The sequence below is a fragment of the Amblyomma mixtum genome, unplaced genomic scaffold, assembly GCF_055824585.1.
Source record: "Amblyomma mixtum isolate Tamu unplaced genomic scaffold, ASM5582458v1 scaffold_37, whole genome shotgun sequence".
Classification (NCBI taxonomy): domain Eukaryota; kingdom Metazoa; phylum Arthropoda; class Arachnida; order Ixodida; family Ixodidae; genus Amblyomma; species Amblyomma mixtum.
Window position 1 is genome coordinate 153,069 of NW_028317734.1, and position 25,662 is coordinate 178,730.

The following is a 25,662-nucleotide window of genomic DNA, read 5'->3' on the forward strand; positions in this document are numbered from 1 at the left end:
CCCTGCTGCATGGTCGGTATCCTTAGTCCGGGACACCGCATGACGAGGCCCCGTCTCGCGCCCGCTTGACCAGAGCCCTTTGGGACTCCAGTGTGGAGCAGTTGAGGAGGGCAGTCTCCCATGCCTCTCGGGTGGGGGTGGGGGAGGGGGGAAGGTGAGGTTTCTGAGTACATGCCCACACCATGTGAAAGATATCGCAGATCTCTCCACAGTGCGGGCAGCGCCCATCTGTGTTCGGATCGAAGTGTTTTGCTATTGCAGGACAGAGAAGGGTTCCTGTCTGCAGGCGCCGCAGAGTTCGCTCCTCCGCCTTACTCAGCCCCTTGGCAGGTGCCGGGTAGAGACGGTGGCTGTCGCAATAATAAATTAGGATTTCGCGGAACCGCAGAAGCGGTTTATGAGCTTCTGAGCCATGAGAGCTAGGATGAGGAGCCCGGTGTGTGAGCGCTCGGGCGGCCGCATCAGCGGCCTCATTGCCTCGTAGACCCTGGTGGCCAGGAGCCCAGATCACTTTTGTGCGAGTTGGATCGGCGAGAGCGCGTCTTAGAATTTGCGAGGCCAGAGGTGATATTTCGCCTGCAAGATAATGTTCACAGGCCCGGCGAGAGTCTGTAATAACCGTTTTCGATTTTGGATCGGCGGCAGCGAGAGCTATTGCGACTTCCTCCGCTCGTGTTGAATTTGGGGCCCGAAAAGATAGCCCATCGACATTCATTCCCCGGTGGACTACGGCAGCCGTGAAGAATCCTGCGGGCGACGTCCCTGTGATGTCCACGTAATAGACGCCCTCTTTATACCCATATTGCCTCTCAAGCGTGCGAAGGATACACGGTTGTAGCTGTCCTCGCTTCGGCGAGCGCGGCTTCGGCCGCTTATCTGCTTTTTGAGCAGCGTCCGCTCCGGCGGACTTAGTTGTTGCAGCGACACGCGTCTTTTCTTTCCTTTTTCTCTTTCCTCTGATCTCTTAACTCTCCTCTATCTGCACGTGGCAGCGGTGGTGGCTTGGCTCGAGCCAGTAGGCAGGCCCGTGCAATTTCCTTTTCATTCTTCTCTCAGTCACAAACACAACAACAGCTACTGCGCCTTGTTCCATGGAGGAAAAACGCCAACGGCAATGAACACATTGAACGCCGATGGTCTATGGTTTCAGCGACACGTTTCTGGCACAACCTTGTCAATGCCTGCGGCCCACATCTCCCTCTCTTGTCACCCCACGTACCTATAAGCACGATTCAGGCGTCCACTGACTCAGGGCGCCATTATGCGCACTTCCTTTCCTTAAAATGATCAGAGTCTAAAACGTTTTCAACGCCAACGCCTATGTCAACGCCGATGGCCTATCGCTTCACCAACGAGGAGAACAAGAAGAGAAACCACAAGAAATAAATAAACGCTTCACAATTGACACTGCACATTGTCTCGTCTCTAATTTAGTCATAGTTACGCGTAGCGGAATTTAAAGGTTTAACACGGGGGAAACCAAGCTAATAACAACAAGCTTAACCAAGATATACCAACACCTCACGCTACGTATATCCTGGCATAGCAGAGCTAAGCCACTGCCAATTTTTTAGGCATATTTTTGACCTTATTTTATCATATGTTACGCACATCCTAAACCTTTGTGTCAGTACTGCTATATTTCCTCGTAAAATACAAATCGCACGTGTAACTGTTACCTTTAAAAAAGTTTGATAGAAACCAGTTCCGAAATTACAGGCCAATATCTATCTTAGGCATATTTTCTAAACTACTCGAAAAAGTTATACTCATAAACCTTTTGCCGCTTCAAGAAATGCACCAAATCATAACAAAGGCTCAGTATGGCTTACGTAAGCATCGCTCTACTGAACTTGCAAAGTTAGGTCGAAGGGAATACATATTGCCACACCGCTGACACTCTGCAGGCGCCACCTGGTGGCCGAAACTTGGCTCGCAGCGCGTGGCGGAGCGTCGTCTTCGTCTAGCTTGTGCTTGGCGGTTCGGAGCCCCGTCTGAGAATGCGGCTGTGCTTCCCGCTTCCTGGTGACATTTGGTGGAGCCGTGCTGGGTACCGTCCCATGTACGCTGACCCCGACGACAGCCGTGAAGCTTCTCCCCAACGCGCGGACACCACACCCGTCCACAAAGCGAGCCGTCGCCTGCGAGGCCTGCAACCCGAGTTCGAGCCACTGACCAGGCCTGTGCGCGCTATGACATCCACCATTGGCAGCAGCCAGACAGGTCAGTGCTCCGGCAGTGCTACGCTGTTCGTCCTACTCGCACCTCGGTCGCCACAATCCTTCCACGGCGACCGGTTCGAAGATGTAGAGGATTGGTTGGCCAGTTTTGACCGTGTGGCCGCATTCAATCAGTGGGACGACGAGCGGAAACTGTTGAATGTGTATTTTGCACTGCTCGACTCGGCGAAAACGTGGTTCGAGAACCACGAGGCGGCCTTCTCCAACTGGGCAGCTTTTCGCCGCGAGTTGCTCGCTACATTCAGCTCGAACCAACGGAAGGAAAATGTTGAGATCGCCCTTCGCTCTAGGTCACAGCAGTCCAACGAGAGCGTGGCCATGTTTATAGAGGACATGACACGCCTCTTCAATCGGGCCGACCCTGCCATGCCCGAAGCTACAAAGGTACGGCACATTATGCGTGGGGTGAAGGAGCAGCTGTTCGCTGGCCTCATGCGCGACCCTCCGCTAACCGTCGCCGCCTTCGCCAAGGAAGCTACCTGCATGGAACGTTCGCTGCAGGAACGCAGTGCCCAATACGGCCGTCAGGCGAATGTAGCGGCCACTCACTACTTCACGTCCTTGCCAGGCCCAGGGGACGAGGCGCTGCGAGAGGTTGTACGGAGCATTGTCCGCGAAGAACTGCGACACCTCCGCTTGGATGCTCCGTCGGCAGGTATACCTTCAACGGCGGACGTCATCCGTGACGAAATCCAGCGAGCGGTGCAGTCACCACCAGCACCACTACCAGAGCCGCACGTCATGTCGTACAGCGATGCCCTGCGCCGACCTGCCCCCGTGCCGCAAGCGTTTCGCCCCGTTGCCGGACCTCGACCACCCCACCGTTACCTGCGCCCCGTCGAGCAGCAGCAGGATCTGCGCCCTCCTATCAGCAAAGCGCACGTGTGGCGCACGTACAACGATCGCCCGCTCTGCTACCACTGCGGGGAGCCTGGCCATATTCTGCGGCATTGCCCGTACAGGCGTATGGGTTTGAGAGGATTTCCGCCGTACGCGCCTCGACCGCGCTATGGTGAAAGACCGCAGGACACAGATGAGTACCTCGCCGCTCACGTGCTGCCCCCGACGACCTCGCAGCAGCGCCAATCGCGATCGCCGTCCCCGAGGCGCTTTACTTCGCCCAATCGGCCCTCCACCTCTGGTCAGTTCAGAAGTTCAGACGCACGTCCCCTCGCCGGGAAAACTGAAGACGGCGTCCTCCGGGGGTAGGGCTGCCGCCACTGCACAGAGTCAACAGCCTCCACCCGACGATTCGACGCGACGACCCGGGCAGCGACCACCCGATCCGACGACCTCACCGACGTGCTGCGAACGATTACTTTCAGCTGAAATTTTAGTTACTGCCGACACTTATCAAGTGAACGCACTCGTCGATACCGGTGCTGATTTTTCCGTGATGAGCAGTCAGCTCGCCACGAGTCTCCGTAAGGTTCTGACGCCTTGGTGTGGACCCGTGATCCGCACCGCCAGTGGCCATGTAGTGACGCCGATCGGTGTCTGCACCTCCCGTATCCAGATCGGAGGTCTTACTTTCACTGGCTCCTTTGCCGTATTACGTGACTGTTCGAAAGATCTGATTCTGGGCATGGATTTCCTTCGAGAGTATGGTGCGGTCATCGACCTTCGGGAGCTCATGGTATCTTTTTCCCCCCAGCGAGCCCTTGACACCAACAGCGAGCCTAGCAGAGTAGTGTTGCGCCTATGTGCCGACCACATAACGCTTCCTCCGCGAGCCAGCAAATTCGTCACAGTCGAGTGTGATAGCAGCACCGGCACCCTTGGCATCGCTGAAGCGAACATGTCGCTGCTACTCGCTCGGCAAGCTTGTGTAGCCCGAGGCCTCGTAGAACTTACTAACGGTCGTACCGACATCCTAGTCACCAACTTTACCTGTGAACCGCAACATCTAACGAAGACAGAGGTCGTCGCTTATTTTGACGAGCTTGGAGAGTGTACCCGGCAGTGTTCTTTGTCCACGACGTCAGATCTCGACGACGTGACCGATGTAAACCCGCACCTCTTGGCCAGTCAGCAACGGTGCGTAGAAAATCTCATTTATTCCTTCCGCGACTGTTTTGCATCAACTTCCAAGGTGCGGCAGACGCCGCTCACCAAGCACCGAATTATCGTTGCGGACGACCAAAGACCCCTGTGTCAGCGGCCTTATCGTGTGTCTTCAAAAGAACGTGACGCCATCCGCCGCCAAGTTACCCAAATGCTCCAGGACGACGTCATACAACCATCCACGAGCCCCTGGGCATCGCCTGTTGTCCTCGCCACGAAGAAAGATGGCACCCTCAGGTTCTGCGTGGATTACAGGCGCCTCAATAACGTCACAACAAAAGATGTGTACCCTCTGCCACGCATTGATGATTCCCTAGACCGCCTGCGCCATGCCACTTACTTTTCGTCCCTTGACCTCCGCAGTGGGTATTGGCAAATCGAGGTGGACGAACGCGACCGCGAGAAGACCGCCTTTATTACCCCTGACGGTTTATACGAGTTTAAGGTGCTTCCTTTTGGCTTGTGTTCTGCCCCTGCCACATTCCAACGAATGATGGACACGGTGCTGTCTGGCCTGAAGTGGCAGTCGTGCCTCGTATATCTCGACGATGTCGTGACCTTCTCCGACACGTTCGATGAACACCTGAAACGTTTGCGTGCTGTTTTCGAGGCCATACGTTCCGCTGGTCTCTCTCTCAAACCGGAAAAGTGTCACTTTGCGTTTCATGAGCTGAAGTTTCTTGGTCATATTGTCAGCGCTCAAGGCGTTCGTCCAGACCCCGAAAAGACGGCCGCCGTAGATGCCTTCCACAAGCTCACGGACAAACGGAGCCTACGTCGTTTCTTGGGCCTCTGCGCCTACTATCGCCGGTTTGTTGCTAATTTCTCCAAGCTAGCTGAGCCTCTGACCCGCCTGACCAAAGACGCTGAACCCTTCTTCTGGGGCCAGGACCAAGAAAGAGCCTTCACGGAGCTTAAGTCGCGTCTCCAATGTACGCCTGTACTTGGCCACTTCGACGAGGAGGCCGACACGGAACTACACACAGATGCCAGTAACGTTGGTCTCGGTGCGGTTCTTGTTCAGTGGCAAGATGGCCTAGAACGCGTGATTGCTTATTCCAGTTGCACTTTATCCCGTTCCGAAGTCAACTATTCCACCACGGAAAAGGAATGTCTGGCTGTGCTGTGGGCCATTACAAAATTTCGTCCGTACTTGTATGGCCGCCCATTTCGGGTTGTGAGCGATCATCATTCACTGTGTTGGCTGGCGAATCTGAAAGATCCCTCGGGGCGGCTTGCTCGATGGAGCCTTTGTTTACAAGAATTTGATGTCATCATCGTGCACAAGTCCGGACAGAAACACAGCGACGCTGACTGTCTGTCCCGCGCTCCTATTTCCTGCCCCGCGGACGAGTCCGACGACGATTCCGCTTTCATCGGTGCTGTCACCACATCCACTCTTGCCCGCCAACAGTGGGCCGACTCCGAACTGCTTCCCCACATCGAGTACCTCGAAGGAACCGCTCCATCTCCTCCTCGACTCTTCAAGCGCGGACTGTCATCGTTTTGCTTGCGTGATGGTGTCCTCTACAAAAAATTACGGCCCAACGGACACTGTCTATCTGCTTGCAGTACCTACAGCGCTTCGTGACGAAGTTTTGCGTGCGTGCCACGACGACCTTTCTTCGGGCCACCTCGGGTTTTCCCGCACGTTGGCGCGCATACGTCACAAGTACTACTGGCCCAGGCTTGCTGCGCTTGTCCAACGCTACGTACGAACATGTCGTGAGTGCCAGCGCCGGAAGACGCCGCCGACTAAACCAGCCGGGCTCCTGCAGCCTATTGATCCCCCGCGCCTCCCATTTCAACAGGTTGGCATGGACTTACTTGGTTCATTTCCGGCGTCTTCCATGGGTAACCGCTACATTGCTGCCGCCACTGACTATCTTAGCCGCTACTGTGAGACCAAGGCCCTTCCCCGTGGTACCGCAGCCGAAGTCGCAGATTTCTTCATTCACAACATTGTGCTTCGTCACGGAGCCCCTACTGTCGTATTAACTGACAGGGGAACCGCGTTTACGTCGGCATTAACGAGCGAGGTACTTCGTCTCAGTGGCACCAGCCATCGAAAGTCTACAGCCTACCATCCGCAAACGAACGGACTGACTGAGCGGCTAAACAAGACAATCGCCGATATAATTTCGATGTATGTCGACGATGACCATGGGAACTGGGACCGGATACTACCTTGCATCACGTTCGCGTACAACACTGCGCTACACGAAACGACACGCTTCACTCCGTTCCATTTGGTGCACGGTCGCGAAGCCCTGACCATGCTGGACGCCATGCTCCTTCCGGACCCTGTTCCTTCTTCTGTCGTGGCCGCTGACCAATTTGTTCGTGACGCCGAAGCCGCTCGCCATGTGGCTCGACAACGAATCCGGCGCCAACAACAACGCGACGCCAAGCGTTACAACCTCCGCCGCAGGGAGGTGATTTACACCCCCGGTGACCAAGTCTGGGTGTGGAGCCCGATCCGTTTGCGAGGGCGCTCTGAGAAGCTTCTTCGCCGTTACTTTGGTCCCTACCAGGTGTTACGCCGCCTCAGCGCGGTGACCTACGAGGTGCTTCCCCAAGGAAGTGTCCGGTCCTCTCGATAACCGACGTCCGAAGTAGTCCACGTGGCCAGAATGAAGCCGTATTACTCCCGTTAGCTCCCTCTTCACGGAGACACTCGCGCAGTTAACTTTCCGCCCTCCCTCTATTCTTGTTTTTTTTCCCCGCCCGTGCGGCATCGAGCCGATGCCTCTTGGAAGGGAGGGGGGCAATGCCACACTGCTGACACTCTGCAGGCGCCACCTGGTGGCCGAAACTTGGCTCCCAGCGCGTGGTGGAGCGTCGTCTTCGTCTAGCTTTTGCTTGGCGGTTCGGAGCCCCGTCTGAGAATACGGCTGTGCTGCCCGCTTCCTGGTGACAATATTGAATGAACTCGAGCACAATAGGGTAGTGATTGGCATATTTCTTGATTTCTCGAAGGCGCTCGTTTATTTAAACCATGAAATACTTCTTTGAGCTGGAGCGCTGTGGATTCCGCAGCCATGCACTATCGCTTGTACAGTCCTATCTAATGCATCGCAAACAGACATTAACAATAAACGGCTTCCTATCCGACATGGAACCTGTAGGCTGTGGCGTTCCGCAGGGCAACATGCTGGGCCCCTTTTTCTTTAATATTTATATCAGTGACATTGTGCATGCAACTCCCCTCGTCAAATTTATCATCTATGCTGACGACAGCAGAACTTTTCTTGCCGGAGATAAAGCTGAGGTGATAGATGCTGCAAACAATGCGCTTAAGCTAAAGAAGAAAGCTGCAGTAATAAAAATGCGATATGAATTAACACCGAAAAGACTAAATTCTATGTTTTCAGAGGAAAAAACAAGCCTGCTTGTCCCCAATTATATATTTCTTCAGTTTGTGGCCTTAGAAATCGTTCCTTCATTTTAAACATTAGGCGCAATATTTAATGAAAGAATGTCATGGGATGACCTTGTTAGCCTCGTAAAAAAATGCCCACATATTATTGGCCTTCTCTATAGGAATCGTGAGATACTACCACGAAATGTATTGCTAATCCTGTATCATTCGTTGTTCCAATTTCATCTCGGCTATTGGCATTTAACTGTGGATGCAAACACAGTAGGAAATCTTCACAAAATTACATGTGTGAAAAATTTTTTGAGAACCTTTGAAAACCTTCCGTATACCTACCACAAAACCCTTTTCATAAAGCGTAGTATACATTCAATTACACAGTTTTACGACTACCGCTTGAGCAAGAGTGTGAAAAACGAAGTCTCAAACAGCAAACCACAATTAGGTGTGCTGGAAAAACGAGATTCAATACACAGTACCAGGAATATTGAGCGGTGGAGCGTGAAAACTTCCACAACTTCGTACGGTGATGAAACATTAAAAAATAGGCTACCCCGGCTTCTTAACAACCTCGCACAAAACAACATTGTTCTTAGAAATGCTGCACGCCGGGACCTGTTGGAGTACTTTATGCGTTTATTCTAAACCTCTTCTTTTGTGTGGCTTGTTTAACCTATTTTTTTTTAACTCGCAATGATTGTGAGCTCCTTTCCGCTTGTTTACACTCTGCTTTTTTTGGTGTGGTGATTGCTGCGAACTGAAAAGAGCTTTGTTCTCTGTATTTTTGTTTGTTTTTAGATGCACATGGGATGTACTCGCCTTTATGCCCACATGCCGGAATACTGCATTGCTGCCAATGTGGGGGCCCGTGGCCTTGTAAAGCTGCCCAAAGGCAGCTTTTACCCCCCCCCCCCCATCATCTGCTCAATGATGGCAAAATAAATTGAATTTCAACTGATGAATTGAAGATCGCAGACTGTCGTGGGTCTGAGAAAGAGATAGGTGCGTAGGGAGTGTGGGATAGTATCTACCGCCCAGCTGGTGAACTGGCCAGGCGGATGATTTGTCTCTCCTAGTTCAGGTTAAGGAGGGCTTGAATGGGGTGGAAAAGGCAGGCTTTGTACAGGGTGTCTGTAGAAGTCTGTGGGGAGAGTCCTAGTGTTGCGTTATATAGTGTATTGAGGGCCCGGATTAGTTTGCCTTGTTGTGTGGCTGTAAAGGGGCTGTAAAGGGGCTGTAAGGGACGTAGTACAGAAATTTAGTCGGGGCCAGCGCTTGAGCAAAGCGGCTGGCGTTTGTCTCGGGGAGGCCGGCAAGTTTTAAGGCTATGCGGCGAACTAAGCGTGTGACTGAGTTGCATGTGCGCATGGACACATTGATGGCAGAGGTGGAAGTGTTGGAGGTCAGTGGCATACCCTGGACGCGGCAAGGGTTGACGCGGGAGGTGCGCTGTCCGGCGAGGTTGAGGGAGATGGAGAGGTTCATCGCCAGTTTATATTTACTACTTGTTATGAGTAGAAGTTCTGATTTCTCCGTAGTGGGTTGCAGGCCCGCTAGGGGAGGTGTGTGAGTTAGTGCCTGTTGGAGTGTGGTTTGGACCTTTTCCGGTGAGTCAGTGGCGACCCACGAGGTGAGATCGTCTCCATAGAAGAGGAAATGAAGGTCAGGAATATCGGCTAGGAACCGGATGAGCGGTACCATGAATAGGTTAAAGAGATCGGCAGAGAAGACGGCACCTCGCGGACTGCCACGAGCGACTCAGATGGCGTGACGCAGTTTGTCGAGATAGCGGACACGGGCGGAGCGGTAGGATAGGAAAGCTCTTATGTAATTGTGTATGCTGTGTCCGCCCTGTGTGTCAGCTGGTATGGTGAGGATGTGGCCTTGTGATATGTAGTCGAAAGCCTTGCGTATGTAAACTGTTACTAAGGCATTCACCTGAGCACTGTCTGGAGCATTTGTGTTAATGAAGGTGCGCTGAAGGCGATGGAAAAGGTCTTGGGTGGATCTGTAGTCGGCGGTCAGAAGATGGGAATTGAGGCGGTCAAGCACCATATGCTCCATAAGCTTGCCCACGCAGGAGGTCATGGAAATAGGACGGAGGTTGTTGATGGTGCAGGGTTTATTGGGTTTCGGTATGAATGAAACCAGGGATGTTGTCTAATCCACTGGCAGGGTGTCAGAGGTCCAGGCGTCGTTGATGACAGTAAGAAGAAAGATGTGGCCTTCGGAGGGGAGGTTCTCGAGAAATGTGTTTGCGATTTTGTCTACACCGGGGGGAGAGTGTGTGCTACAGTGCGCTTGTGCTGTGTCAAGTTCTGTGTGCGTAAACAGCACGTCTAGTGCGGGAATGGCTGGGCCGTGATAAGGTGAGTTTAAAGGGGATGCTAGGTTGGGAAATATAGTTGTCGGAGGTGTGGTAAAGCCTCTGGTTGAGGATGGGAGGCAAAGAGGCGTTAGAGAGTGGATATGGGATAAGGTTGAGGTCCGAGAAGGAAGCGGAGAAGGTATCAGGCTGATTTTTTATGTAAAGTTCCGTCGAAGTGGTCGAATGTTCGAGTGCAGTTTTCGATGTCGAGTGTCTTGCAGTGGGGGATGTCGTTGCGGAGTGCTGTCGCGGAGCTGTGTGTTGCGCGGTTGTGTAGCTAATGTGCGTTGGAGACGCCGTCTCCGCTTCCACAGTGGTAGGAGGTGAGGATCAGGGTTGTCACTGGGAGTAGGTTTGAAATTTTCACGTGTGGCTCGTGCCTGGGTGTCTCTCATATCAGTGACCCATGCAGAGTAGTCAGAGGCGTTGGGCGGGGGTAGGGGTAAAAACGCCGAACGTCTGACAACGAAGTGTGCCGAACCTTCGCCTTCTGTAGGGGGTATTGTGTGGGCATGTTGATAACAAAGATGGAATGTGTCGCTAAGTAGGGATGTGTCAGTATTCTGCCAACTAAGAAGTGGAATGTATAGAGCGAAGGTCAAGTCGAGTGTGGTGTCTCTGTGATAAAAGAAACCGTGTCTAGAGGGGTGCAAAAAAGTCATTCAGCACGGAGTAGTGTCGAGAGTATATGTGATAGTGGAGTAAGCGCCTTGCTTTGTGTGTGGTTCTGTAGCCCAACTGTGTGTGTGGTTCGTTGAAGTCGCCTGCCACAAGGAGCGGGGAAGTAATGGTTTGGAGGAAATCAGAAAGGTGGATTAGGAGGGAATGTTGTTTGAGGGGGTTGTCGAAGTCAATGAGGATTGTGGGGGGGGGGCGTATTCGAGAGGAACAGGTCGACGGCAATTAGATCCTCTATTATTATACGAGGAATTTGGAGGACTGAGAATTTGAGGTCTCTCCGGATGTGTGAGACCAGTGGGTTTCGATCCGTAGAACTCGCATGAACCGTTCTGTATCCAGGGAGGGTGCGTTCGCCTCTGGTGTGCTGGAGTAGGAGACCAGATTTGGGGTGGGGAAGGGTCAGGAGATGCTGGGAAAGGAACCTACGTGCCGAGCGGATGCATCGGCAGTTTCATTGGAGAAAGCTATGGAACATGTAATAGGAGGTCTGATGTGTCCTCGAGGTGGGGGCTCTGAAGACGGCTGCAGGGCTATTTCTTTTTGAGTAGTGAGGAGTCAGATGGGCAGAAGAAAGGTGTAAGCGTATGCTGCATATGTTCTATGAATTCTGCCTTCTTGACGGCGGGGTAGGAGAGAGTAGTTTCTAGGGCTGTGAGTTCAGTGATCTGTAGTGTTTGTGCCTGGATTTGGTGTTCCAGGGATTCTTGGCGTTGTGGTATGGTGTCAAAGAGGGAGCCAAGGTGGGTAATGCTCGTGTCAAGGGCCTGCATGTAGACTTAACCTCCGATAGGGGGTTTATCGAGAACTTCGGGTGGGGAGTTAGGGAGTGGTAAGTGGCCCACCTGGATGCTGTTTCGGGGCTGGTGATTCTTGGCTCATTACGCTGGCGGAATCCGTATGGGGACTGGGCTCTGGAAGAGATAGGTTCTGGGAGTGGGCCTAGTGCTGGACCGGTCGCTAGTTTGGGCGTCAAAAGCATTGCGTTGGTGGTACTTAAGGTCCTTGTTGTACATCTGCATAGCTCGTGGCGGTTGCAGCGTAAATGTAGGGAAGATGCTTGCGCGAAGAGGGGTTTGGAGTCGTTGTGGAGATTTTAGGGCTATTGCCTGAGATATGGCTTGGTGGTGGGTCACGAGGTTTTGCCTTTTTAGAGGGCTGCGCTGGGGCTTGGTCCTTCTGCTTGTGGACCGGGCAGACGTTGGCGAAGGTAACATGGTCCTTTTGAAAGCGCAGGCATCTGAGACAAAGGGATGGGCAGGGTACGAGCAGAGAAGGGTAGTGGTGCAGGTAGGGCAGTAGGCTTGGGTGGAAGGGCACTGAGGCTGTCTGTTCCCATACTTAAGGCAGCGAAGGCAGCAAAATGCCCAATGCACAAGGTGTGGGTTGGAGCGGTGCGCTATTTGTTTGCAGTAGATTGTTTGTGGGACGGTAACGGACACGGTGTTTGTGGATCGCATCATTCGTACCCTAATGTTGGTGCGGATGCGAGAAGAGATGCCGGACAGGAGTTGGGAGAGAGTGAGCCCGGTGTGCTCGATACGGAGTATTGTTCGGGCTCAGTTTGCGGTGGTGAGTTGGTACGGGTTATGGGGTGAGGAGTCAACCTAGAAAGCGATGCAACGCAAGTTTCTCATAAGACACTGGTTTCCGATGAGATGCCGGGGCCCGATAAGCCGCCGAAGACTGCTGAGACGCCGAGGACTTATGAAACGCCGAGAAGGCATTTCAGTAATTTCTGTGCGTGCGTGGTCAGTGAGGTGGGTGGTGGACGTGATAAGAGTGATGATATGATTCACCAGCGCACCTATCAGTGATGCAGGGATGAAAAGCCAGCTGAGATGAGCATTTGTCGATGACGGGGTGGCCGGGGTAGCTTGCGGGTTCTACGGACGCACATAACCGTAGTGAATGAGGTGGGGTCTTCTGCGTCTTGAAGTGGAGAGGTATTGGGCAGGAATGCGGGAGCAGGCCAGGCTTGTGATGAGGCCAGAATCTCGACCGGCGCAGTGCCGTCTTCGGCGACTTCCATCGACTGCATAAGATGTGGTGTGGCGGACGCGGCGTCAGCAGTAGGCTTAAAGCGCGCGCTGCCACTTTGTATTACCAAAAGATCGCTCCATGGTGACAACAGGTATAATTCTCCAAACATGGATGTTGGATGAACGATGTCAACTTGCCGGGAACGATGTTAGATAGGTTGGGGTGATGGAAGATAGGTTCGGTGATACGCAAAATTTGCAGCCAGTTGGGGCAGATTGGAGGGAGCTCGATGTGAGACGGTCTGCATTGGCTAAGCGCGTTCGAGGTAGATGGAAAATTTTTATTTCAGAGTTAGTTGGAGGGTCGCAGGACTTTGTCCTTTTTCTCCGCCCCCCCCCCCCCCCCCCGCACCCCTAAGCGCCAGCCATAACCCCTTGGGTCTCGGCGGCGGCCAAAGCTTGATTGACGATGTTTCTTTGGACTTCTAGGTCTGGGTTGGGCATTAGAGTCTCCCATGAGTCTTGTGTGCGTGTGTTGTCTCTATAACGTGGACATGTCGCGATCATGTGTACCATGGTAGCACATCCGTCACAGAGAATACATCTAGCACAGAATTGCGCTGGACATACTTTTCTATACATTGTTTAACAAAACTTCTTTCTATACATTTTCTATACATTGGTATAGAAATACCCCGACCTGGAGTTTCCTCTAAGCTGACTCCTTCTTTTTACTTAGTTTGCTATCTGCTTGCAGACATTCCATTCTAGTTAATATGTGGTAATTCGCAATTTAACGATAGGTGATCATCCTATCTTGTTATGTTACTGTAAGTTCGTTTCGAGGAGAGCCTGAGCTCTCCCGGCCAGTGAGTCTTCGGGCAAGCTCATGTGCTTCTTCATTCCATCTTAGGGCTTGATGTGCCGCTGTCCAGACCACCAATATCGACGGACCTACCCCTGTCCCCGCCTCCAGCTAACCGCTTCTGCAGAGGCTCTGCCCCTGCAGAAGTTGTGTACTGCACTCTTCGAGTCACTAGTAATCACTTTAATTCCTTTCTGAACTGCAGCAAGAGGTATCGAAACACCCTCTGCGACGAGAATAGATCCGCCACTGACTGTGAAATTGCACGCATATGAGCTAACGTCTTCAGACCCACCGACCGACTGACCAAGCAACCAGGCAGGCAACCAGGCAGCCAAACAGGCAGGCAACCGGTCACGCACTCAAGAAATAAAAACGAACATGTGATATGCTCCCCATGATTACCCTAAGGTGCTCAGTGTTTCATTTGAACATGCAGGTTGTTACAGGTATAAAACCGAATATATTTGTCTGCGGTTGGTAGGATAAAACAGGAAATTATGCTGGTTCGTATAGGATAGCCGGAAATACCATAGAGTTTAGTTTGTAATTGCAAATCGCGTGAAATAGGACTTTGCGTTGGAGCGCTCTCATTATATGTGTTAAATGCAGTGTTGTTTTCAGAACTGTTCCTGTAAAGCCCTACGAGGGATAAAAGAGGGGACGAGAGGAGATATTTCACGTGGCTGCCACACCACCACAGCTTCTCCTCTGCAAGGCCAAATTGCGGCGCCAATGACCATGGCTTGACTAGGCCAGTTAAGCTTTCACTTTAAAAAGTCGTTAGAAATCGTTTAGGCGCGAGCATGTGCGCACGCATTCCTGTATACCCGCTAATACACACACGCACGCGACCGGACAATCACAGGGGCCTTTTTTCAGGTGTTCTCACTTGATAGCAGCGAGGTAGTGGACGAGATATTTTCGCCGAAGCTCAATGTTCTTGGGTATGCCGGACGTGCCGCTGCTGTACGCGATCACGGTCACTTCGTCTTGGCTGCCGCGGTCGTCGTCGAATGCCGCCTCGTTCGCTTCCCACTGAAAGGGTGACACCCACGTGAAGCCGGGCATGTCGTCCACGGACAGCTTGCCCTAGAGCAGACGGGACGATGGATGCGATGAACATATTATTGCACTTTACAAAAACTACACAGAATGTTTACTACATTCGAATCGGAGCGAAAGCACGGATTTGTGCTACGTAGAAGACGACAGTGAGCAGGCAGTGCGTGGGACGGAGCAGATGGAATGTGACGAAGACGACGGTCTTCAATACACAGCACTTCAGTGTGGTGCGGTTTAACATGAGGCGTGTTGGCTGTGACGATAGCCTGGTGAACAATAACGAAAACGAAAACGCGATAGCCTAGTGGTCTCGCTGAGTGGCCCTTGAAGTAGATCTGTTTGCGCAGCTGTGGATTCGACTCCTAGTCATGGATACTGATTCAATTTGTGTCTTTTTCATAGTCTGACGTCTTTATCAGCTGCGGGTCAAGTTGACACGGTCTGCGATCGAAGCCCAAGGTCCCGTAGTGAAGCTTTCGCTTCGAAATACATGTCTGCTATTCGAAGAAGCCATTTCAAAGAGAATCACTAATCCGAGCTAAATCCACGGATTGGCGCTGTCAGGTAAGAAAAATTTCCCTCTTACCAATAACATAGTTTGCGTAAGCAAACTGAATTGTAAGAAAGACTACCAACACAGTGTTTCCAGATTTCGGAACACGCGTACGCTGCTGTTCGTTCTTCAGTGGCTGTGGTCGTGCGCTGGTTTTTGAGCCGTGTGCCGTCACTTTCGCATTCCTCAAACTTTGGGTACGCTTCGTAGTAAGATGTGGAAATACCAAAGCAGCAAATGCCGATTCCATTTTGAATTGGTATAGAAAACGTTCTACTAGCTTTTCCCGCGATGCACTGACGTATTTTCAGTTATTTTCCAAGCAGAAAGGTCGACTGATCTTGCACAATGTAGCACTACGATTGCATTATCCTTAATTAGCCGAATAAACTCTCTGGCGTTTTGGCTGTAAAGTTTGGTGGGTAACCAAGACAGGACTTAGAAAAACAAGTCTTGAAAAACAATTCGTTGTGTTCAGTACAAAACACAGAAAAAACATCAGTTACTTATCAATGGTGTTTAATAATAAATGAAAAGTGCTGCTAAAAGTAGAATACTTTCACAAATGACTACCTGTTCGCTATGGGCATAGTTACAAACACAGCAATTAAAGTGTTCACATTCATGTTAAATTTCAGAATACCTTCGCCATATAAACCTTTTATGCATACATCTGCTTTCTACAATGCGTAGTTAATCGCTCGGAATATTCACGAGTTTTCCCCATTAGTGATTCCTCAACAATCGCACCTGTTATGCATCAAGAGGCCGATTACTATCATGTTCTTGATCAATATCTGTTCATTTTTAATCTACCACTTCCTCGCTGGGACTCTGAGACTTTCATCGCGCGGTCCTTCATACGGTTCTTTATATCATGTTACGGATGCGAATGGTGGCTACTGGTTTTTTATACTCCAATGGGACAAATGAACAGTACATCGAGCTCTAATCACCTTGAGTTTCAATTGCGGCCGCAGTGAAATGAAGCAGCCTGCGGTGCCTGAGTCGGTGAGGAGGTGAGTGGCATCCAAACTCCTGATGCTGGCCAGGTGTTCCTCTGCAGTGAGCGCGGACGGAAGATGCGAGTGAGGCATTGAACTAAAAGGTTTTGGCTCATTTAACGCGCCGGTAAAGCGCCGGTAGAGTAAACCATGCTGAGCTTTCTTACCGGGCTCTCACTATGACGGTTAACTTGTGTTTCGAGACTGAGTGTAAGAAAGACGCAACCTCAAGCTCAGGGGTGCGTGTGGAGACATCGCGCTAACTCATACAGAAACCATATAAACAGTAAGTGTTCCTTTTATCAGCTACCGTGATATCTCCACTATGAAACACCAGCTAGCCCTCGTTCATGACTCGTTAGCTGTTTCAAGAAAGCAGTTGTCCTCGCAATGATCCTCGCATATGTAAGTCTGTTCTACGCTTCAAGACCTTTGTATTACAAGTGATAATGTCCTCTACTATAGTAGGATACAACTTTAAAATCCGCAATTAATAACACTGGTCATGGTCTCCGGCGTCCTGTATTACTCCTCTCGCCAATTACAACAGTAAAAAAAATCTTTTAACCAAATGACAGTACCAAGCAAGCCAGACACATCAAACCTTTGGCTTGTAGTTTGGTATTGTCATTACCTTCGTGTTCAGATAAAACGAAATGTTTTTACTATGGTCTGCTTTTTGTCGCGGAAGAATTCTGCTCGCTGGTCCTGAATATGAACGGAGCTTCAAAGCAGACATACGAGGGGCGTTCAATAAAGATTTCCCCTGACCTACTTCCTTTGGACGGACAGCAACGAAACTTTACAGATTCATTAGCCCTTCTCTACATAGGTGCCATCCCGGGGCACACATTTCTCCAATTGTTTTATGCAACTGTGAACACCACGCTTGTAGAAGTCGACAGGTTGCTCCAAAAGCCATGGTGTGACTTCAGAAATCAGTGTCTCATCATCTGGAAAATGCTTGGCCTTGAAATATGACTTCATTGTTGGAAAGAGGTGGAAGTCCGATGTTTTGAGGTTGGTTTAATAAGGGGGATGCGGTAGAATTTCAAAGACGCAGCAGCGTGCTTCCACCGGAGCAACATGTGAGTTGTGAACTGGGGCATTGTCTTGCAGAAGGTGGACACCTTTGATGAGCATGCCACGTCTCTTGCTTCTGATGGCCTCCGGAAATTTCCGCAGCAGTGAAGCATAGTATGCCCCAGTAATCATGACACCCTTTCCTAGGAAATCCATCAAGACTACTCCGTGCTGGTCTCAAAAGACTGTGAGCATGACCTTGCCAGCCGAGGGCTAAGCGCGTGCCTTCTTTGGAGGCGGTGAGTCCAAGTGCTTCCATTGCATCAACTAGACTTTAGTCTCCGGATCATCGTGATGGACCCAGCTTTCACCCTGTGTAATTGGTCTGTTGAAAAAGTCCTCCTGGTTTCCATGGCACATGGTCAAAAGACCCTGGCAGCATTCGACTCGTTTCTGCTTTTGGAAAGGTGCGAGCAGCCGGGGAACCCAGCGAGCGATACCTTACGCATATGAAGATGGCCCTGAATGATTTTTTCCATGGGCCCCACACTAATCTTGACATTTTGGTCTAGGTATCGAACGGTTACGCGGCGATTTTCCAAAATAGCGGCCTCCACTTGCTGGATGGTGTGTTCATCGATAGCGGAGGGGGGTCGCCGTGCTCTCGGAGCCGTTTCCACCCAAGTCCGACCTTATATGAATTGACGATGCCAGTTTTTCGCTACATCATATGATGGGGGATCCTGCCCTTAAACCACTTTTAACTCATGGAACGTCCCCCTTGGAGTGCGGCGTTTCAAGTACAAGAACTTTATGACGGCTTTGTAGTCCACTGCATCCATTATCACACCTCACACCCTTTCAGCACCTGTAGAAGAAAGACCGTTATTAGTTCAGAGTTGCACACTGGCACGTGACCTATAGTGACTTATGTGATTACACATGCGCAGTTTCAGCATAGTGCAATCAATAGAAGTGAGTCAGGGGGAATCATGATTGAACACCCCTCGTAAGCTTTATACGGCTGTAGTGGTCATGCGGAGAGTGCCTCACCGCTATTTGCCGATTGTACACTTGCTGATGTCAGAGGGAACGCGGGAGCCCATGACAAAGAGCCTCAAGCCCTACTTGTGGCGATGCGTTGAAGCCACTTTTCGCCAAAAAGGTGAAAAAGCGTTCTGCCATCTTCACTGCTGCCAGCACTTCCGCCAGTGTCCGCCACAGATAACAAGAAGCATTGGAAGGCTCTATTTTGCGCTATCGCTACCGACGTTCGGAACTACAAAGTGGGGTGCAAAACCCTACGGGAAGAAATTGAAGATATACTGGATGACGCTATACAATACTATTGCCAGTCGTTGCGATGCTCTACCCATTATCACTATCACCACTGATTAAATAATCTGCGCACCGTAGGAACATGGGTGCGGTGACTCCGCCAGTAGCTGGCAGTGGGGCACAATTCCGTTCTCTCCACGGTCATCATCATTATCAGCCTGACTACACCCACTGCAGGGCAAAGGCCTCTCCCATGTCTCTGCAATTAACCCTGTCCTATGTCAGTTGCCGCCCCTGTATTCCCGGAAACTTCTTCATCTCATCCGCCCACCTAACTTTCTGCCGTCCCCTGCTACGTTTGCTTTCTCTTGAAATTGACTCCGTTACCCATAAGGACCAGCGGTTATCTGGCCTTCGCATTACATGCCCTGCCCAAGCCCATTTCTTCCTCTTGATTTCAACTAAGATGTCATTACCCGCTTTTGTTCCCTCACCCACTCCGCCCTCTTCCGATCTCAACGTTACACCTATCATTTTCCTTTCCATAGCTCGCTGCCTTGTTCTTAACTTAAGCTGAACCCTCTTTGTTAGGCTCCACGTTTCTGCCCCATAGGTGAGTACCGGTAGGATACAGCTTTTGTATACTTTTCTCTTCAGGGATATTGGTAAGCTACCATTCATGATCTGAGAGAACCTTCCATATGCGCTCCACCCCATTCTTATTCTTCTAGTTATCTCCCTCTCATGATCCGGATCTGCCGTCACTACCTGCCCTAAGTAGACATATTCTCTTACTACTTCCAGCAGCTCGCTACCAATTGCGAACTGCTGTTCCCTTGCTAGGCTGTTGAACATTAGTTTGGTTTTCTGCGTGTTAATTCTTAGCCCCACCGTTCTGCTCTGCCTGTCTAACTGATTGATCATGCTTTGCAGTTCTTGTCCTGAGTGGCTTAGCAAGGCAATGTCATCAGCGAATCGCAAATTACTCAGGTATTCTCCATTAACTCTTATCCCGAACTGTTCCCATTCCAGTCCCCGGAATACCTCCTGTAAGCAGGCAGTGAAGAGCATTGGAGAGATCGTGTCTCCCTGCCTGACACCTTTCCGTATTGGAATTTTATTGCTGACTTTATGGAGAACTGTAGTAGATGTGCAATCTTTTATAAATATCTTCCAATATTTTCACATAACACTCTTCTACATCGTGATTCCGCAATGCCTGCATGACAGCTAGGGTTTCACTGAGTCAAATGCTTTCACGTAATCAATGAAGGCTATGTATAGGGGTTGGTTATATTCAGCGCATATCGCTATCACCTGATTGATAGTGTGAATGTGGTCTATTGTCGTGTATCCTTTACGAAAGCCTGCCTGATCATTTGGTTCACTAAAGTCCAAGGTTGTCCTGACTCTATTAGCGATTACCTTAGTAAATACCTTGTAGGCAACGGACAATAAGCTGATTGGTCTGTAATTCTTCAAGTCCTTGACGTCTCCTTTCTTATGATTTAAGATAATGTCAGCGTTCTTCCAAGCTTCTGGTACTCTCGAGGTCACGTACTCTCTGGTACTCTCCACGGTACACTAGCTAAACTCCCGGCTTCGCCTTCCAGATCGTCTCACATATTTTTAAACAGCGACTTTGACACAGAAGAATGTCAGAGTCTATCCTAAAAGGCAGCACAGAACCAGAAGCAATAATAAATTACCTGCGCACTGTTAGCTCTTGATACTGTGGAATTCACTGGCATCCTTCATCGTCCCCGCGCTGGAGTCACGAGACGAGCTTCACGCGCCGCTGGGAATGTGGAGAGAAGGCACAGCGGCTACTCTTCCCGTTCCCAACAAAGACGTGACGTCAAGGTAAGTCATTGGCTCCTTAGGGAAGGGGCGCATGCCGGAAGGATTAAAGACAGGAGGTCGCGGCGGGAACGCGCCCTCTTGCCACTGACCTCCTGCGAGCTTCCCCGACGCGAGATGTGGGGTCGCTCCGCGTCCAGCCGGCGGTGAAGGGGAGCTTCCTTGCCGGCTACATGCAAGCGACACTCGTACGAGACACGTTTCCTCAATCAGTGGCGTAGAGTAGCAGCCACGGCAGGTTCGGACGAAATAGGCAACGGCAGAGGCCGCTAGGAAATAATTTATTGTCCTAACGCGAGGTAAAACACACTGCGGAAGAAGCACACTGCAATGTTCTGTTCGATAAAATAGAAGTTCAGCAGCTCACGAAGTCGTCCCCGACAGGCGTTGGGTCATCAGGGAGACGGCGGCAGGCAGGGGTCCGTCGGGGCAGCTCGCAAGAGGTCAGCGGCAAGAGGGCACCGCGAGCTCTTCATTTATTTTAACCCCTCCGGCATGCGCATCTTCCCTAATGCACCAACTGGCTGCCGTGACCACAAGTCATTGTTGTGAACGGGGAGAGTAGCCTCTCCTCGTGACTTCGGCGCGGCGGCGATGAAGGATACCAGTGTATCCCACAGTATAAAAAATAAAAAAAAAATACTGCAGGGAGCACTTAAGCTCCGACTTAAGGGCATGACGCGATAGAGGTAATGAGTTAATGCCCATATGTGCGGAATGGGTAATTCTCGACTTTCTGTTCACAGATCACTGTAAAACCCCAGAACACTCATGGAGCAGTTGCCCAGCGGTTAAGCGATGTGCTACTGCCCTGCTATGGAAAGTGCTGCCATCAGTGGGGCTTGTGTGACACAGTTTGCTCTTTGCTAGCAACCTCTCGCGAGCAATAATTAATTTAACTGCCACCTGTCCACAGTGATGAGTTTGCTGACAATTGGGTGGGCACGTTGTGATTATGCCTCAAGATCACAGGATCTAGGTGGCCTACCTACGTTGCCGGAGCGGCCGATTGCTCCGACCTCTGCGAAGCTTCAAACGGTCTACGGAGCGGACGCCGACGCCGGACAATTTTTTCCGACCCGGGGACACTAATTCTCTCGCGTTAATTAAGAAAGAATTTAGCTATTCCGTGAGCATTCCAACTGAGCGCTTAAGCGTTAAAAATGGCAGTCTCATATATTGATCGACAGAAGCTTTTCTTTTTTTTTCTGAAATTATCGTTATTACGCGTGCTTTTGAACAGAAAAGACTTCTATACGAAGAAAATTTAAGCAGCGATCAGTGGCTGTCCTGCTCAGCTGACAAAGAACCCGGTGCTTCCCAATGAGCGTTTAGTATTTTTGAGGCGAATGACGTATCGCTTCCATATGAACTATACAGATGTCGTGCCACACAAAAAATCCCTTCTTGTGAAGAAATTTCTACTCCCGAAGGATGAGCGACGCGCTCTTGATATTGATGATGAGGAGGAGGAGGTAGAAGAGGAAAGGCAGGGAAAAAAGCATGAAACTTAGGCGGCTGACCACTGTCTATACTTATGCGCCCTACTGACAAGTGGGCGTGCCTGCTGTGTTCGCAGCTGACAAGTACAGGCCCACCTAATCTTGCTTTAAGCGGACGAGATGTCTGCTAAGAAAAAGAAGGAAAAAGAGGCGCCTCACCGGGGCTGATGGGTTTCACTGGCACGACTGGCGAGCGAGTGCATGCAAATAATGAAAGAAGTCGGATTGACACCGGTACCGCGCCCCAAATGCACTCACTCCAGCCAAGCCTCTCTAAAACGCGTTCCTCAGGCGTCGCCATACTGATAACTGAACTGCTGTTGCGTGCCCATCTTCGGCACAGTGTGAATTGTAGCGCCACGTGCCCGGGAAGGTACAGCGGCCGATGTCAGCAGCTATAGCTGGCGCCAGGGCTTGAGAAAAGCCGTCTTCCGAGCAGCACCGTGCGGGCTTCCAAATCTTTTAGGGTACTTTTTAATGATCACTGCAAATATCAGGCTCTTACTCTACCTGTGAGGCAACTCCAGGTGAGAATTGCGATAATGAAGCGAAACACATTCGCACAAAACTCTTGCGCATATACAAAAGCACACAATATTTGCATGCGGTTCGTACAGGATCCCCGTTCCTAAATGATTTTAAAGGGGCCTTCTCCGTACGCAACCCTTAGCTTACGATACACGAGACTACTAGGACATTTTTCGAGGTTAAGGGCAGAGCCCTGACATGTATCTAATTTAGTGTATGTTCTTCGTAGTGATGTAAAACGACTAGAGCTACGGGACAAATGCTCGATGTTATGTCGTACACAAGACAATCTACCAAGTGTCCTGCAGGTGGGTCCAATTTTGCAGAGACAGTAGCTAGCGTATGCTTCAATAAAATGAATCCGATTAAGACACGTGTGGTTGTCCTATCCTGGTTACGCGCAATGTGGAAGACGCAGGTAGTGTTCACGCATCGAAGATGTCCGCGATGACGGCCTGAGTCACACCAGTACGCTTAGCGAGCACAATAGTCTGCGAATTGTTTCTGGCAATGAGCGGAAGCGACAGAGTCGGACCATGCCCTCTCTTCCTTTATAGCGCAGTATTGTCACTGTCTATAGTGTTAGCCCTGTCTTCAAGCATAGTATTTTCAGAATTTGTTATTTAGGGTATATTTCCAACACATCTGGCAACTTTCAACATCGAAAGTCAAGGAAAAAAATAATTTTCTCTCTCACAACAAATTTTCTACACCCATGTCTAGCAGCAAGAAATTTCGTACATTGCGCCAGCTACCCAGCGACGCACCAGCGTGCTTCACAGAATGACACAGTTACGCCCCAGTCCTTGCAAAAATTTCTTGATACTGCCGATAGACTCTCCATAAAATTTTGTCTTTGAAGACGAAAGATGTTTTATAGGCAAATCCTATAGAATAGTCTATAGACACTACAAATCCTACGAGGGGTGTTCAATAAAGATTTCCCCTGACTCACTTCTATTAATTGCAGGATGCTGAAACTGCGCATATGTAATGACTCAAGTCACTATAGGTCACGTGCCAATGTGCAATTCCCAAGTAATAACAGTCTTTCTTTTATAGGTGCTGAACTGGTGTGAGGTGTGATAATGGATGCAGTGGAATACAGAGCAGTCATCAAGTTCCTGTACTTAAAAGGCTGTACTCCAAGGGAGACGTTCGATGAGATAAAAGAGGTTTATGGGCAGGATTCCGCATCCTAATATTTAGTGAAGAACTGCCATCGTCAATTCAAATGTGGCCGAATGTCGATGGAAAAGGCTCCGATTGCAGCACGACCCCACTCCACTATCGATGAACACACCATGCAGCAAGTGGAGGCCGCCATTTTAGAAAATGGCCCCGTAACCGTTGGATACCTAGCCGAAAATGTCAAGATTAGTGTGGGTTCCGTGAAAAAAATAATTTAGGACGAACTTCATCTGCGTAAATTATCGGTTCACTGGGTTCCCCGGCTGCTCACGCCTTTCCGAAAGCAGGAACGAGTCGAATGCTCCCAGGCTCTTTTGACCATGTGGCATGGAAACCAGGAGGACTTTCTCAACAGACTGATTACCCAGGATGAAAGCTGGGCCCATCACTATGATCTGGAGGTTGAAGTCTAGTCGATGCAATGGAAGTACTTGGACTCATCGCCTCCAAAGAAGGCACGCGCCCAGCCCTCGGCGGGCAAGGTCATGCTCACAGTCTTTTGGGACCAGCACGGAGTAGTCTTGATGGATTTCCTATTAAAGGGTGCCAGGTTACTGGGGCATACTATGCCTCACTGCTGCGGAAATTGCGGGAGGCCATCAAAAGCAAGAGATGTGGCATGCTCACCAAAGGTTTCCGCCTTCTGCAAAACAACGCCCCAGTTCAGAACTCACATGTTGCCCAGATGGAAGCACGCTGCTGCGGCTTTCAAGTTCTACAGCATCCGCCTTATTCACCCGACCTCGCACAATCGTACTTCCACCTCTTTCCAACAGTGAAGTCATATTTGAAGGGCAAGCATTTTCCAGATGATGAGACTCTGATTTCTGAAGTCACAACGTGGCTTTTGGAGCAACCAGTCGACTTCTACAAGCGAGGTGTTTACAGTTGCATAAAAAGACGGGAAAAATGTGTGTCCTTGGGTGGCACCTATGTAGAGAAGGACTAATAAATCTGCAAAGTTTCGTTGCTCTCCGTCCACTGGAAGTGGGTCAGGGGAACTCTTTATTGAACGTCCCTCGTATATACGGTCTATGATAATCTATGGACTTATTGCCATACACTTTTTCTAGACTTTGTCAATTACACTACGTATAGATAAAGTTAAATTGCTAAAGGAAGGCAATATAGCTTTCATGGTGTCGATACAAAATCTATAGCAAATTTTTACAAGGTTAGCCTTGCATTAGTTGCCAAAAAAATGCGCTTGCAAAAAAATGTCGTGCAGCAGCATTAGTTACTTTGAGAACGTAAGGTCCTTGAGTGCTAGACATTTGACCTCAGTGCCTATGGTCTAAAGACCTTTCCCTAAAAGGCATTTACCACGAAGACATTTACCCTAAAAGCTTTTAGGTAAAGACTGGATAAAACCTTAAAGGACTTCACCAATGTGAAGGCATTTCAGGTGTGCACACCTTGCAGGCCCCAGAAGGTATTTACCATGAAAGCCTTCACCTCAAGACCTTTGGATAGAGACTTGAGGAAATGCTTAAAGGCCTTCGCCCAGATATAGGCCTGCCAAGAGTATGGCCTACAACCTGGTGCGCAGATGGGCCGCCTTCCACAAAGTAGGCTTCATGGACGCGCGTACGTACAGTGTTTGTCAAAAGTAACCAGGCTGCACGTTTTTCTTCTCAGTGTTATATTAAAGATATTTTGCCAGCCCTCGAGCTCCAAATCTCTGTATAGTAAGAAAAACCCCTGTTCTCACCTTCAAAGAACTTTTTGATCTTTATGGAAGCCGTGAGGGCTCTATTATACGAATGAGAAGCAAACCATGAAGCCTGGTTACTTTTGACAAAGACTGTACCTATGCCCGAAAGCGGGAAGGTGCTCAGTAGTGCGACTGCACTAAAAAGCTATAGCCGGCGTTCGGCTACAAAAGTCAAAAGTCTTGCCTCATCCCTACAAGACAAAACAATGGGGGTAGTCCAGGTGAGCCACCGTACGGCAATCCTGCTCCACTGTGAGCGCGGACATCACCCTAATGGCCGATAGTGTATCCAGTGGTCCAATGTATTCGAAAACAAGGCCTCGTGAGGCGTACACAAGTGCCTGTTTCCTTGTCGACCATTACAGTAC

At 50.2% G+C, this 25,662-nt stretch overlaps 2 protein-coding genes across 2 annotated transcripts in view; one reads left to right on the forward strand and one right to left on the reverse strand.

The window, feature by feature from the left end:
- LOC149324409 (uncharacterized) overlaps positions 1 to 25,662 on the reverse strand; it is a 132,537-nt gene that overhangs the window by 88,232 nt on the left and 18,643 nt on the right. Inside the window, exons 4-5 of the mRNA XM_089565549.1 lie at positions 16,151 to 16,254; positions 14,469 to 14,668 (exon numbers count right to left, since the gene is read on the reverse strand). Coding sequence (XP_089421675.1) covers positions 14,469 to 14,668; positions 16,151 to 16,254 — 304 coding nt within the window. The remainder of the gene's footprint in view (positions 1 to 14,468; positions 14,669 to 16,150; positions 16,255 to 25,662) is intronic.
- LOC149324410 (uncharacterized) lies at positions 2,061 to 3,449 on the forward strand. The gene has a single exon (XM_089565550.1). The coding sequence runs from the start codon at positions 2,061 to 2,063 to the stop codon at positions 3,447 to 3,449; it is 1,389 nt and encodes a 462-aa protein (XP_089421676.1).